The sequence below is a fragment of the Perissodus microlepis genome, chromosome 23 (assembly GCF_051167445.1).
Source record: "Perissodus microlepis isolate ML-2025 ecotype Zambia chromosome 23, ASM5116744v1, whole genome shotgun sequence".
In the NCBI taxonomy this organism is placed as follows: domain Eukaryota; kingdom Metazoa; phylum Chordata; class Actinopteri; order Cichliformes; family Cichlidae; genus Perissodus; species Perissodus microlepis.
Genome location: NC_140482.1, coordinates 11,925,472 through 11,941,794, shown reverse-complemented (window position 1 = coordinate 11,941,794; position 16,323 = coordinate 11,925,472). Strand labels below are relative to the sequence as shown.

General features: G+C 43.0%; 1 protein-coding gene across 9 annotated transcripts in view; it reads right to left on the bottom strand.

Annotated features, from left to right (window-relative positions):
• The window catches only part of r3hdm1 (R3H domain containing 1), a 52,388-nt gene that overhangs the window by 19,407 nt on the left and 16,658 nt on the right, over positions 1-16,323 (bottom strand). For 7 of the 9 annotated variants that reach the window (XM_084920513.1, XM_084920514.1, XM_084920517.1 and 4 more), the window contains exons 4-14: positions 12,481-12,498; positions 11,819-11,908; positions 6,270-6,393; positions 5,010-5,088; positions 4,063-4,122; positions 3,667-3,807; positions 2,373-2,481; positions 2,024-2,119; positions 1,595-1,620; positions 1,223-1,276; positions 357-589 (exon numbers count right to left, since the gene is read on the bottom strand). In XM_084920513.1, coding sequence (XP_084776639.1) covers positions 357-589; positions 1,223-1,276; positions 1,595-1,620; positions 2,024-2,119; positions 2,373-2,481; positions 3,667-3,807; positions 4,063-4,122; positions 5,010-5,088; positions 6,270-6,393; positions 11,819-11,908; positions 12,481-12,498 — 1,030 coding nt within the window. The remainder of the gene's footprint in view (positions 1-356; positions 590-1,222; positions 1,277-1,594; positions 1,621-2,023; positions 2,120-2,372; positions 2,482-3,666; positions 3,808-4,062; positions 4,123-5,009; positions 5,089-6,269; positions 6,394-11,818; positions 11,909-12,480; positions 12,499-16,323) is intronic. The other 2 variants (XM_084920515.1, XM_084920516.1) reach the window with 2 other exon arrangements.

Sequence of the window (16,323 nt, the reverse complement as noted above, 5' to 3'; positions counted from 1 at the left end):
GAGAGCTGCTCTTCATTCAAGTGTTTTACGTTCAGACTGCACCGTCGTTCCATTTCAAACCAAGTGAGGACGGTCTGCACCAATATGTCGGCTGATATCAGCTGTTATGACTCATACTGAAAAAAAGTGATATTTATAGTTAATTCTGCACTAACTAAAAGGTTAAGAATAGCTGAAACTATTTTTATAATGATGATTTCTTAATATCAGTGGTGGTAACTGCCCAAATTGTTAAGAAATAATTAATGGTGTGAACACCATACTGTGAACACACCCTTGTTAGGAAATATCTGTGTCCACAGTGTCTATCAGTACTGGACATCATCTGAACACCGTGCTGCTCGGCTGCCTCTTGCCTGTTTTCGAGAGCCTCCCGGTGCTCTTGCTGCTGGCTGTGCTATCCCCTCTGACGAGGACGGGGGAAATGCCGCTGAAGCTGCTGGCCTTGGTGATGGCGGGCCGCGGGGCAAGTCGGTTGGAGCTGTCCGAGCTGTCGGTGCTGCTCCAAGGCCGGGGCTCGCCGTGTCGCGGCAGCGCTTCTGTCTCCGAGCTGCTCTGCCGGCTGGCGCCAGACTGGCCGGCCCGTAACCTGAAAGGCAAGAAAGCATAAATTTTCAAAATATGTTATCATCATTTATTTCTACGTCTGTAATTAGGACGCTTGTACTTAAAGGGCATTTTTTTTTCACCCTTACATACTGGAAATTGCCCCAAAATGGTTTATGAGCCGTCAAAAATGATTCCCAATCATTCTTCTTGTTGACTGATTGAGGATCAACTATTGTTTCAGCTGGAAAAGTTGGACATGTTACAAGATGTTACAAGATGACTGGAGACTGTAACAACATATCGGAGCAGTCCAGCAAGCCTGCGTCTACTCCTAACAACAACCTGCACAAACTCCTAAATATACGATCAGTTAAAGAAAAAAAAAAGAAAAGATCTGGTGTTTTCATTTTGGGGGGAAAAAATGTTTTTGCGGTTTAATTGGCCGGTTGTTGGTGTGAATAGGCTGTCCCACATGAGGAGGTCTGGGCAGAAAATCCAGTTAAACAGGAGCTTTCTCCAGCAGCAAAAACAAATCCTCACATCAGCAGTCCTGTTCCTGAGCGAGCAGATTAAGACAGACAGCGACTCAAAGGGTTTTCTCTGGAAGGAGCTCAAAGACGTATGTGTGCGAGGATGGGTGTGTGTGTGGGGGTGTGTGTGTGTGCGGACCCACCTGAACATTTGCCGCCTCTGTTGGGTGCTCATGCATGCATCTTCATCCTGAGCACTGAAGGGAGGAGAGAGGCATTTCAGAGAGCAGGCGCTGACAAAAATGAGCCATCTACCATTTTAAAACGTGGCAGGGCTGCCTCTAATTGCTGCTCTGACAGGAATACTATAAAAGTGATTGAACTTCTGTTAAAGTAGCGGCTTTTCTGAAGAGCTCCAGTTCCCCTTTATAGGATGAAATCAGCCCTACCTTGGCCAATTACCTGACAATTCATCATCCGCGTTAGCCAGACACGGCTTTTGGGGGAATATTTCTATTTAATGAAATGTGGCGGAACGTCAGCGATCATGTGATTAATGCCATTTCACTACTTACCTTCTATCCAGTATGAAGTGATCTCCCTGCGAGTGAAGAGGGAAATTACTGTCAATAATGTGGAAGAAAAGCCAACTCATCTCTACCGAAAGATGTTTTATATTTATGAAAATTCTCTGTAGTATTGAACAATTTGTCAATAACTGTGTTAACAAAACGTGCCATTGCACTGTGGGCTCCAAAGCGTGCATGTCTACCAATAAATATGACTTCTTCACAAAGATGGAGGGCCTTGAAAAATCGGAGCGCACCCCCCCTCCGTCTATAATTTCAAAAATCCTGCCGTGGTAATTGTTAGCAAGAAATCTAGTGAATTTGCACATGAATAGAAATGACACAAAGATTTGTGCAACATGGCCCCCACCACACACACACACACCCACCCTCAACCCCTCCCCGCCCCACTCCGCCTACACAAACAGCTCTCACATCATGTGCAAATATCCTTTCTCTGGCTCGCTGGTACTCCTCCTCCCTCTCCTCCATCGATTTGCTCCTCTTGTCAGCTTTCAAACGCATTCGAATCTGGCAAGGACACACACACACACACACACACACACACACACACACACACACACACACACACACACACACACACACACACACACACACACACACACACACACACACACACACACACACACACACACACACACACACTTCTTTAACAGCTATGTCAGGGACGCCAGATTGTCCCACTCTTACCAACATGTCAGAAATGAAAGTGACAGCTTGGTGGAGGAAAGAAAAAGAAAAGAAAAAAAGAAAAAACACCTACCGTGCTGTCTTCACGATCAAAGCTGGAGTTGTCTCGTTTGAGAATGTAGCGTTTCTGAAAATCGTCCGCCCTGTCATCCTTGATGTGCTCGGAGAATTTCTGATCGGGTCTGTCGGTGGGGGGAATTCGCAAGAGTTTTAGTGGCAGCTTAATTTCGGGCGGATGCTGACAGCAACATATGTTAGCAGCGCGGCAAATCAACTTATCTCTCGACTGATTGAAACAGCTTATGGCTGCAGAAATTCGCCACCAATTAACGTGCAGAAATATCACATGTTGTAGAAGAGCGATCCCGCTAACGTTTAGTTGCCAATAGAGCAGGGCGATATGACCAAAAATATTTATCATGATATACATTTGAAAATTTGCAATAACGATATAACTGACGATATAATTGACACTAGACAAAATACTTTACGGCTCCACAACTTTATTAGTGCAAAAAACAAAACAAAAACAAAACATCAATGTATTTTCACTTAAACAAGCAGCTGTTTTTTATGTGTTATGTAAAAATTTAACAGTGCAAATGCAAATTCCTCGCTGACAGTTTAACCAAAAGGCATTTCCAGTGGAAATTGGCCGCCATATCCTCAGCATAACCATGTATAATATCCACAAAACGTAAAAAGAGGTTATACACACACAATACGGTAATATTATGTTGAAGCACAGTACGTATCACTCCGCGAGGCGCCTGCCTACGATAGCCGTAATGCTCAGACAATCCATCAAGCGGTGCGACTTTGTAGCTTAGCAAAGTCGTACTAAAACATTTGACAGATTTTCGAGCGCCGTGTACGACATAAAATCGTTTCGAGGTCAGTAAACACAACCAGAATTCATACATAAGGCACACGGGATTATAAGCAGCACTGTCGGTTTTCAGAAAATCAAAGGATTGATTTTAAGTGTGCCGTATTTTCCAAAAAAACACTGTAATAACGACGGCCCGCTAGCATGCGCTACCAAAAATAGTGCTTTGTTGTGTATCTGACAGACGAAAGCTAAACCAGTTCCACACCACTGAAGTTGCAGCATTTTTACAAACCAATTCTGGTTCATCCGTTTCATTCAACGATCCACTTTCACCTTTCTCAATCGCCGTCGCCGCCATGCTTTTTCCGCTGTGTGCGTATGAAAACAAAGGCACTGCGTATGCACGTTTTACCCATATTCTATGGCGATATTTCATTTTCTTATCGTTGCCCAACATTATACCGGTATTACCGTGAATGGCCCAGCCCTAGTTAACAACTTAAATTCAAATAGCAAACACCTCCAGGACACTCACATTCTGGTGTTGGTGGTTTTGTTGATCACCACCGACTTCCCACTGGGGTCCACGTTGTGATCCATGCCGAAGTAGGCCGCCACTCGGTGTAACAGCATCCTGTGGTAGGGCGTCATGGGTGGGAACTTTCTCTTTTGACTTCTACAGGTAAACACAAAGAAATTACAACATTACAATTAACACAAAAGGTCCCAACGCCAGGTTCAATGAGTGGGGGGATTAAAGCTGCATTCAGCATCCTGAATAGATGTCATTTTTGGGGCTGTTTTGCACTTCAGAGGTCACTGTGGGGACACTCAAAGCCCTCTATCTCTGGTTAAATGTGTTTAACTCAGTAAAACCAGGTGCTCTGGTGAGTTTGGTAAGGACAGGAAGTGCTTTTCATTCATTTCTTACTCATTATTGCTGATGAAATCCAAGATGTCCTGTTCCAACTTCAGTAGCATGATTCGATCCCTAGGAAATGAAACAGACAAGACCGTCTGAGAAGTCAGTATATCTTTCCATTTCTCAGGTTATCCCTCTGTACATGTCTGTTAATATGTTTGTCATAGGACAGGTCACACCAGAAAGAGTCACAGCAAGTTGAAGTTGTGTGTCTTTACACAATGTTTACATTTTATTGATGTAGTCAAGTCGACAGTAAGAATTTTAGCTAAATGCTAACACTGTAGCTAGCAGGGAAACAGCGGCTGTATTAATTATTCAAGAACACAGAATTAGTCAGTTTTCCTCTTCGTTTAGTAAAACATGAACTAATCATTTGTTTTGTTAAAAATCAATGAACAAAATTATTTCAGCGATCTATCTTTGCTTAAATTAGAGAACAACAGTCAGTGTGGCTGAAAAGAAAACAATTCCTGATCTTTTCAAAGACCACGGTTCTGTTGTTTCAGCAAGCAAGATACATGCTAACGCAAATCACTTATAAATGCTCTCTAAAGATTGTGTTTATTTTTCCTGCTTGTGCCTTTTCCCTCCAGAACATTTTGTTTTGGGACTCTACAGAAACTCATGTTTACTGAACCCTTGGATATTTGTAACACTGAATCATGTCTCATGACTTCTGTGCAGCAGAGGAGGTTACATAAAACGGGTCAGCGTGACACACGAACTAATAACAGCTACAACGGCTTCCTCCATTTTGGACTTAGCACTGCCGAGATAGAAATCCCCAGCACAGACAAAGCTACCAATATTATAATATCTCTGCAAGTGAAAACATACGTAACATAAAACCACTAAAAGGATCACACTTCAAATTTTACATTTTGCCATGACTGGTCTGTGAGCCCCTGACATTCAATATTTAACATCAACTTTTTTACGTATCCTAAACTCACCTGGGGTTGCCCTTCAGTTTGTTGACCAGGAACTCATGGAGATCTATCCCAGTTGAATCTGTATAGTCTTGACTGGAATCTGATAAAAGGAGACACACACCCCGATTCACTGAACGAGGCTAACGCCTAACAAATCCAACCAAGCTAACTTTACCAGAGTGTAATTTTCTTGCAATGAATAATAAGATACTTAAAATGATGCACTCTGTCAACTATCTAAATTAATGACAGTTAAAGAAATTTGTAATATTAATATGCAAATTAGTCACCTATTCGTGTGGGAAAACCTAAAAAGCCAAACTGATTCTGATTCTGATTCTGCACGGCTGACACAGGAAACCATCACTGAGGTGACATCGTTCAACGTGATGTCATTTGATTGGTTATTAGTGGGACTGATATTTAGGAGGGGGGAGGGGGGATCTGCTGCCAGCTTGTATGAAGCTGTGAGCACTGCCAGCATTTAAGAAATGAAGAAGTGGTCGGGTAACAAAGTTGACAATGAAAAACATGTTCCTGTGCACCAACAAAAGAATTAGACTCGTGAGTGGGAGTCGAGGGGGACGCTGGAGCCCAATCCCCTTAGTGGGTGTCTGGTTTCTATAATTGGAGGCTGCCTCATCAGTGGTGTCGCTCCACAGAGGGAAGCAGACACCTTTATGCGCCTGTGGGAATCCATATAATTGCTTCACACCTTGAGCTTGTCGCAATTAACTGAATCACGCCAATTATTGGCCTATAATGAGATATCATTTAAAATGGAGAAGTGCTTTTGGACAAACTGGAGGACACAGAGCCAGAAAAAAAGAAAGGTGGAGGATTGGATATTCCTGGTGACATGGTAAAGGATATAATTATTACAAGAATGTAATTTGGCTGAGTGACACGGATTGTGTGATAAGTATCATTAACGCATTTGGCTTCATTTCAATAGTTTGCCAATGACACTCTCACCACAGTGCCGTCACGGCTCGTCTTCACATGTATGTGTTTTCTTTAGTTTGTTTCTAATATATATATATATATATATATATATATATATATATATATATATATATATATATATATATATATATATATATATATATATATATATATATATATATATATATATATATATATATAAACTCTGAGGCCTCAGGTGTTTAGGATATAAAGAAAAGCTAAAGCGTTGATGGAAACGGTGACAGGTCTTCATTTTGAAGTGTAACTGAAGCGTAGATATTCGTTTCCAAAACGGCAAAAACAAACATTTCTCACCTCTCGACAGCATTTTCTTCTGCGTTTTCTCTGGTTTGTCCGCCTTGTCGTAGTTTTCTTCTTTCTCGGCTTGGACTTGTGCAGCTCGTTCTTCCTTTTCAAAGGGCTGGAGTAGGAACCCATCCTGTTCACACAGGAAAATATAACTGAGGAGCTGCGTGAAACCAGGTGGTTTGCAAGGAAAAAGAAATAGGAAAACTGAATGCCCCGCAAATGCTAGATGTGACCGTGAGCAGACATGAGACCTTAATCTAGAAAAGGGCGTTAAACACAAGCATTTAATTCTGGGTTAATTACAGAATAGGACGACCACTGTAAGACACTCTGCTATGGAAACCTGTTTACTTGGAAGTAAAGGTGTTTCAAATAACTAAGAGACGGATTAGCTTGTTTTTCTTAAACCACCTGAACAGAACTTGAGTTGGAGCCTGAAATTAAACAAGGCAGCATTTCCTTCCTTACGATCCAGCAGAAAGAGGTTTCAGCTATAATCCCCCTCCAACTGGAAGAATTCTTTAAAATGACTGTGTGGATTTTTATTTTATTTTATTTAAATCTATTTAACATGGGCTTGGTTTACCTCAGTCGTACTCTTCTTCACCACACACACATTCAGAGCAGTATCTGATTTGCTTTTCAGGCAAGGCTGAAAGGGAAGTTGAACAGTGGAGAAGAACTGCCAGCGCTCTGTAAGTGGATTACACACAACTGTGGAAAGCTAACATCAGAGAATCTGTGAGAGCGAGATGAATGAACGAGAGCGAGCGAGGGGTGACCTAGCGTTGGGAGAGCAGCTCATAACCGAGAAAGGTCACAAGTTTGATCCCTGTAACAGCTGCGGAGCAAGATAATGAGACGCCGCGTTCGCCTTCGTTTTAAGACGCTCCGAATATATGTGAAAGTGTAATATGCTAATGAGAAACGTGGCTGACTAATTGCCTGAGCGAGACTGGGGAAAAAGCGAAAATGAGTCTAGGATTGTGTGCTGTGGAAGTGACAGCGAGTTCAAGCGCGTGTCTGTGTGTGTTCGTCTGGGTAGGTTTGTCAAAGCAAAAACATTTTTCCCCCCTCCTGGTGAGAAGCGCTGATGTTTGCTGCTTAATGCCACCCTCGGCATCACATGGAAGCCGCCTGGTTGATGTGCAGCTGTTGCGAGCTGCCTCATTTGTTTCCTGACATCCATTTACCTCGAGATAAAGGGAAAACAGCGTGAAAATGATGGTCTTGTGAATATATAATGAACATGCTGTCACTCTGAGACAAAAAAAACCTGAAAAAAAGTGCATTCAGAGCCCCCCCCCCACCCACCCACCCACCCCCCACCTCCGAATATTGGCCGTTGATTGGAGCTGACAAGCGGGCCAACAATGTAAGGGCAGACGTAGATTTTTGTTTTTCCTACAGAAAGCAGCGACGTCTTGGACTGTCCACAGATCCACACGGGCCTTTGTTACTACCTGACAGTAGAGACAGTAATGTGAAACTGTGAACAATGGGACAAGCTTGGATTGGATGATCATAAGAGTTTGATTGAGAATCAGCACTCATACTAATGTGTTTTCCCCCCTTCTTTCTCTCCTTATTGCATTACCTCACCCCTCTAGGTTAGTTTGTCGCAGAAGGAGTCTCGACTCCGGGGGCAATAACGGGAGCAGGGGAAATATCAGGAGTATTCAATTAGAGCGTGCCACAGCTCTCTGTAGCTGACGTGTGGAAATTGTAATTTCCTCGACATGATTGATGACAGTAATACAGGACATCGTGTGAGTGCAGACGATGCGAGACCGTTGTGGGAATAACACCGCCCTCTGGTTATGGAGCTCGGTGCTGACTGGCTGAAATGCCTGGAACAGATACACCTGTGTGTAAATGTGTGTGAGCGTGTGTCTGCCAGGAGCTGTGCAGAGCGGCATGTAATGGGTAAAGTTTGACGGGAGGGGGCTTTTGCCCGGAGATACAGTGCAAAAGAAGCGTCGATTTAACAAAGCAGCAGCTGGCTCGCTGCTGGAGCTCCGCGCTTTCTGTTTTGATGATGTGATGTTTTCATCAGACGGCTGCAGCCAGGTATTTAATCACAGCTGTCAGATGAAGGCCGCTAATCAAGCATCAGAGGTCCATCTACTCAATTGTAATGGGCTGAAATGAAGAACTGATCCCAGGTCAGCACTTTCAAGGCAAGTGGCCCTGTAGCTTAACAAGCTGGGCTGAGGCATCAGACTACATTAAACTGGGCTTGATGAAACATGAATTCACAGTGACTTACAGTCTTTAAAGAGAGCACTTTGCTCGTTATTAACAGAGTATGCTTACAATTATAACTTATGCTAGAATTAAACTTTATATATCTTCATATAAGGCTCTAGATATACTATGATTTATAGCTTACATGTGGGAAAGTTATCCCAATTATCTCTTTGGATATCAATAAAACCAAGATTGGTGAACTTCTTTCTTAAATTTATCTCAAACTAAAAACATTTCAAAACAGTTTGTTGTTTTAAGTTTAAACAGGTCCTATTACGCTTATTTACTACTGTATTTTTACCACTGGACTGTACTAGAATAAGTTTACAAGACAAACAGTTCAAAATAATGTACTTATTCCTAATCCTTACACCGGGGCCTTGGTGCAAGCCCTCAGTTTTCATCCTGTTCTTTTTTGTGATTCACACGCAGCGCTGTCTGAGATGACCATATTAGTAGGGATGGGTATTGATAAGATTGTCACGATTCCGATTCCAGTTTCGATTCTGTTTAACGATTCGATTCTTTATCGATTCCCTTATCGATTCTTTTTTAAAAAAAAGGAGAACACTAAGGTCGATTAGCTTAGAACTTTGTTTTATATCTTCTCTTTGAACAAGATAGAAATTTAGGAGTAACATGGCCTTACAAACCCAACAGTGAGATCTTAAGAGATCCAGCCTATGGCTCTTCCATGGGGTGTCACAGGGTCCCCAGGAAAAAAAAAATAGTAAAATAAATATTCTTCTGTAGCAATAACAAAGTATAACATAAATTATTCTGTAGCAATTACACAAGAATATCCAGTAATGTCCCTGCCTACAATTAAACACATTCACTTACCGAAAATCGGGGCATCTGCTGTGGCAAATGGGTGCAAGCCTTTGACCACAAACTTAGTCACTGCTCGGTGACATTCGTCTATCCTGGCCTGAAAGGAGACGCTACCGGTAAACTGCAGCGAGAACTGCCAGCATCTGAGCCAGCCAGACTCTGTCTGTCTCTCTCATCATGGTCACCTAAATGCACAGTAATGGCAGGTTTTGTGATAAGGCAGATCGCGCTAACATAATATGCACTGTTAGTTGATTATTTACCTGCCGCATTAACGGGAGAGGACGTGCAAACGTTACCGCTGCTGCTGGGTTGAGATTCACGAGTCCGGAGCGGAATTAAAAACACGACATTCATTTCAGGTCATCGCGTGTTTTGTGAGCAAATGCTTTTGCATATTCGTAGTGTTTCCTCCCTTAAATGAAATATCTACTTTGCAAGTATTGCAAGTTGCCCTGGTGCCATCCGTTCTCGTAAAGTATAATCAAACTTTTGAGCGTTTGAGCCGCCATGTTTCCTGCCAGGTAAATGACGCTCCGCAACGTGGTGACGTCATTCGGGGCGACTGGAATCGATAAGGGAATCGTTTGCAAAAATGGCAAACAATTCCAAGGAATTGAAACAGTGGGAACCGGTTCTCAACAAGAACCGGTTTTCGATACCCATCCCTACATATTAGGGATAACCACTTTCCATGACATCACGCAGAGCTGACAACAGCAAAAACTGTCTGAACTCGAACATTTACGCAGCCTGAAGAATGGTGAACACAGACTTCTGTGAAACCTGCTTTATGTTTACTAGCATCCAGTATCCACCTGTTACAGAAAATAACAGGAAGTATAATCAATCCACCTCACCCCTAAAGGGCCACACAGGAAGCAACTAGCTGTGGTGCGGCAACCAAATGACAATATGCGACGACAAAGTTGCTTTTATGTCAACAGATCAATGAATAAATCAAAAAGGATCAAGAAGAATCAAGTTATGAGTTATTAATGAAGTTACCTCCATGTGTCAGGAATGTGTTCAACTCTCTTTGCTCTGAAGAAAGACTTCCAGAAACAGCTGAAAGCAACAAGCTAACCTGAGCTCTTAAAGCTCTGTCAAAACCAGCATTATTTTCACTACTAGTGAACCCTGTTAATCTGAACTGTAACAGTCACTTTAAGTCATGGTGAAGACTTCAGTGTAATAAAATTTCCAAAGTGTAGTTTAACTGAATGAGGAAAAACTAATGAGAGGAGTTTGTTGAAGCACTGTGTGTGGGCTCCATACACGCTGCAATCTTGTGAGTGCCTTTATGTTAATGTAAAAGCATAAAATCAGACTCGTGCTGACCTCAAAGTGATGAGTAAATGTTACAAGGTCTAAATTGGCAAGACTGCCGCCACAACTTTGCAACAGAAAAGAGATCCGAGTGCCAGGACAGGACAGGAAGTTGACATATTTAAAGTTAAAATGAGTGAATCTCAGAAAGAGGCCTTATTTTTAAACTTACTGGGTCAACAGACCTTTGCTATGTGAGAATGATGATCTGATCAACCACAGTTCTACAGGGCAACAGCTATATGCACACTCCTAAATCTAAGTGTAAAGGCAATGAACTGTCTCACACTTACTACACCAAATACAGCTGACAGGGATGAAACCAGCCTGCGCGGATAAATGTGTGCGTACAATCCTGAAGCACAGAGTTGGGTGATTTTCTTCATAATCCGATCGCTCTGTTGTGGATAACAGATATCATTGCTGCAGGGGTCCGGGGTTAATGTAGCGCTATCCACCTTCCATTTCCACACACACACACACACACACACACACACAAACACACAAAGCAGTGCTACAGATGCCAGTGAAAGAACGAGGCACTCACATGCTGGCGAGTTTATTTCCCATTATCAGCGTGAAGATAAAGAGCATAAGCTGCAGCAGTGGGAGAATCTCATTCACATACAGCTATAAATGGTTTACCCTGTTGCAATTAGTAAACCTAAGTGGACGGATATCAGCTAAACGGCTAAAATGGTATGAACTAATTCGCCTGCCTCTTTTTAACCATTTTTCTTTAGTTGTAACTCATTCAGTCAGTTATAAAAGGCTCACTAACACACATGCGCCCGTGAAACAAAGTTGAGGAGACAGACTAGCATCTCTGCAAAAGCAGAGCTTCATTGTTTCTTATTTAGCATTAAAGCAAAATTCCTTCTGACACGACAATCAGCAGAACCATTAGTTGTTACCAAGTAGGTTGACTTGCTAATATTAGCTTAGTGTTTCAGCGCTAGGGTGGGCATGTGAGACCCCTGTGTTTTCATTTGACCTCATCATGGAAAAATGCCATCTAAAAACAGCTACAATTACAATAAAAATTAACAAACTGTTCGTGGTACTACTCAGGTAGTGCCACAATATATGGTCCAAACTGGCACGCCTCTAATGTGAAACGCTGGTTTCATGGAGGTCTTTACCTGGGGTGCTGCTGAAGGCTCAGGAATAGGGCAAGGAAACGACTCTTCACACACCGCCAGGCTCCGCACGAGCTTTAGCCTGGTGTTGGACTAAGGGGGTAAGGAGAGGGGTGCAAGTAGGTGGGCACAGTTAAATCCATGCACATACATACCTGTGTCAATTTCATCACACATCACAGTGACAAGCCAAAGTGAAACAGCCAGCGAGCACAATCAATTCTTACGAGCATGTCATACAGATCCAATAATTCACATTTCAGCAGACACAAGTTTTCCCCGAGTGACTAAGCTTTTCATTGCTAAGATTGTAGCTTCTTATAACTTCTCGAATAACCTGATCAGAGGGAACTTAAGTTTAAAAAAAACAAAAGGGAAAAAAAAAACCCATCAAGCTTTCTCACATTTTTCTACAGGAAACATCAATGCAGCAAGCACAAAGGAAACGTCCAAACTAGCCGTGTTCTCATTCATAATTCACATCACAGCCTCTGCTATCAGTCATGTGACGGCATCTCAACACATTGCAGCAAAGTCATTTCAGACATCTGCGTGACAGGTAACACGGGTACAACTTCCATCTCAATCCAAGCAAACAACGCAAGTCAAGTGCACGAGACAGGTCGGAGCATCCGTGTGCAACATGCATGTCGAGAGTACCGTACCTTAGAGTACTTCACAGGCTGTCCACAGGTAGGGGAGGGGGTGCAGGGAAAGGAAAATAAAATCAAACAAACCACAGATGCTTGAAAAAAAAAAAAAAAGGAGGGGGAAGACTTTTTTTGGGGGGGGGAAAGAAAGTAACAAATGATATTTGAATTAAATATGAGTGGCCTACATTTTGTGCATGGGTGCACTTCTAGAGCTTGAGCAACTCCAAACAATTCATAGGTTTCAGTTTCTATGATGTCTTTTTAATGTCTGTTCGCAGGCTGAAGGAAAAAAAAAAACTTAAAGAGCACGGAACAAAATGTGCTGACACCAGTCTGCGAAAATAAAAGATATTAAATGAAAATCTCAAGTTAAGCAATCACCGTTTTTATATTAGCACTCCATTTATACAGCATGTGTGATCGTTTTATCTAATGCTGCATCCCATCATCATCATCTGCTATATGAACCCCTGAATTACTGCACTCGGTCTTTGATGCTGTTCGGTCTCATTTGACTGAACTTAAGCTGGTGTTAAATGCAAGAAAATACAAGTATATGCCGCTCTCAAACAGCATCTAATCTTTCTGAAACTGCGCTAGGGGCTTAAGTTGAGATGGTCATAATATATTTAGGCGTGATAACTGACCAGAGCGTGTCGTTTAAAATGCACACTGAAAACCTCATGTTTAAGATGAAATTTGCTTCTTTTTTTTTTAAGGAGTAAATCCCATTTCATCCCTCAGGCAACTTTTTTCTTTAACCTTTATTGGATTAGAGTGATCTGCTCATTAGGAAACACCTAAAGTAGCTGGATATTGAGTGGTTACAGAAAGGGGATATACCCCTGTTCTTTGTATGCTGCTACCTCAGTGGGCGTCTACATGGCTCGAGTTTCTCCCACTGATTGGCTCATAAAGATAAATCTCAGTGGTTCTCGCACATACCCTCACTTGGGTGGCCTGGGTATATTCATAACTGTCCAAGTTTATTTTTGTTTGAGGCTGCTGATTGCATTGTTATCGTGGATGAACTAAACAAAATCAAACTATTCCCGTCTTATGGTGAAACTTCAGTTGTTGCAAACCAGTTAGCTCCAGTCTTTACAGTCTAGCATTAGTGATAGTCTTTATAGTCCAGGCTGTAATTATTGCTGGTCTCGATGTCAATCAGCTTTTTCCAGTCTCCGTCTCACAATTGGACAGACTACAACTTGAAGAGCAGCTGGTGATGGTGGTCCTCGTTCCAACACGAGCTTAAGGGCCAATCTAAGCAGAAACCAGGCTAACCAACCACCAAGGCTGAAGAACGTCCAAGCTGATGAACATGAAGTCTGTCCAAAGAAGAGCATACGGCAAAAGCAGCAGCCTTGCAGCCAATTCAGTGACAAAATATAGGTTTTGGCTTTTTTTTTAATTTTTATTAATTAATAAAAACATTTAAATATGTACCCATACTCGTTATATTGTTTGCCTTGCTATATCACAAATATGATGTGATGCTAAGGGAAACACTCACTCTGTCCTTGGACTGGTTCATTTTTCCTTTTTGCTGGAACGATCTACAGAAAGACTGAAATTGTCACATCTGACTAAAATCTGTGAGAATCTGCATCAGCTTAGTGACTGCACTGAAGTTCTGACCTTGATACGTTATCTCCAAATTCTGCACTATTGTGTGTTCATTATTGTTAAAGTGTCTGCTCAACCCTTGGCCAAATCACAGACTTTCTCTGGATAAATAATGGATAGATAATCATTTACTGGGAGCAATGAATTAATTTCTGGATAGCATATGCTACCAAAGCGGCTGCACTGCAGGACCCCTTCCTTTCACACACACACACACACACACACACACACGCACACACTCTCTCTTAGCAAGATGCCGCAGAAAACAAAAGCCAGACATTTGGCTGTGAGGGATTCGGGTCAGTTTTGTTCGTTGCTCCATTTAGCTGTCATGTGAAAGCAGGCGCTGGATGTAAGGTGCAGAAAGCAGAGAGAGGCCACCCGCCTACTAGTGTGTGAGACAGCTCGGTGCCTCTGCGCTTCACGCACTGGTGACTCTGTGTGTGTGTGTGTGTGTGTGTGTGTGTGTGTGTGTGTGTGTGTGTGTGTGTGTGTGTGTAAACAGAAGGTCTCTCAGTAGCACGTAAAGGGAAGAGCGGAGGAGGGAAAAGGTAGGGAGGGGGAGACCTGGCAGGAGCCATTTCAGTGTAAATTGTAACAGAGCCCAGTCCTCTGTTTCCTAATCCCAACACACACACACACACACACACACACACACACACACACTAACGCTGTCCTTCCCACCTGTCCTCTAAAAATCAAAAGGACAACCTATCCCCTCCCTCACTGAGCTCAAGGGCCGCTGTTCGCCTATTTCCAACGCCTGTGACCTGCCGTTCCCCTTTTCTATATCAGGTAATATGGATGTGGAGGAGAGGGTAGCTGGGGTGGAGGGTGGTCAGGGACCGTGAGCGCACCGCTTCACCGGCTAATTGAGCGGTGTGGGGCCGGTGGGGAATGAACAATGCCGCCAGGAGATAAAGGAATGGGAAAGCGGGGGAGAGAGGGAAAGGGCTGAAGTCAGCAGAAGTAGGGCGGCCACCAGCCACCTGTCCTGCCGCAGAGGACAGAGCTGGAGAGCTGGAGGCAGATGGTGGCAAAGTCACCCTCTTTTACCTCTGTCGGAACGCATTCCTGCCCCCCGATGCCGCCATACCCACCCCCGCCTCGCCTCGTTTGAGGTACCGCTGTCGCCTCCCTCATTTCTTCCCCCACCCGTTCCTCTCACAATGAACATTTCAGGCATTTAACCAATGCCCTTACACAGAGCAGCGGAATTAGCTTCACCTCCTCCACCGCTGGAAATTACAAGCGGAAAGGTCGGCTGTGTCAGTGCCGTCAGCATATCCTGGCATTCCAGTAACCATAAAATCACCACGTCAGGGAGAGGAAAAGGCAAAAAAGAAAAAAAGAAAATAACACACAAAACAGAAAAAGCAGCACAATCGCAAGTAGCCTACATTTGTAGAGGTGACATGAAGCGGAGTCACTCAGCTAATGGTCATACCAGACCACACAATGCTACAGCAGCAAAATATATGAGTGGATGAACTGGATTGTACAATTGGACCAATTTACTGCTTATGAAGTCAACTTTTTAATCCAAAAAGAGCAATTTGGGCTTCAAAAGTTGCCTTCTAGTTTCAAACGTAGTCAATACTTTGGCTAAATATATTTTGGGGGTTTTGAGCTGATAGCTGAAATTCTTTCTTTGCTGTGGTGGATTAAAATAATTAAAGGAGGAGAATTCATCCCTCTACTTTCATCTTCTTGCTACTTTCTTTTCTCGCCTCTGCTCTCCTTTCTTTCCTTCATTCTCCAACACCGTGTCTCTCGTGTTCTTCCACCTTCTTCCTCTCTCTAATCCTTCCTTCTTACAACCTCTCCACACGTCTCTCCCTCCCTCTTCCTCCTGTATCTCCTCCTCTCTCCCATGCTGCTTCCCCCACGCTGGTGTCATTCTGTTCCTCAGGGTAACATAGGCGCAGGAAGTTGGAAGATAAGCCTGGATTTGAGCTCCGATTATCTGCCTGCCTGACTCCCTCGCGCTCCCCTCCTCCAACCACAAGGCCAGATTGGCCTGAATCCTATTTTTAGGCAGCAGCCAAAGAGACAATCCTTCGTCTTTCCTGGATTTTGCTTCTTTGACCACACAAGAAGAGATTTCACAATTTCACCATTTAGATTTTAGTGTGCATTCCTCTGTGAGGAAAACCTGTCAGAGCCAGTTTTGCTCTAAATTAACAAATGCTAATTTTTTTGCACCCCCAAAGCACAATGTTGCAA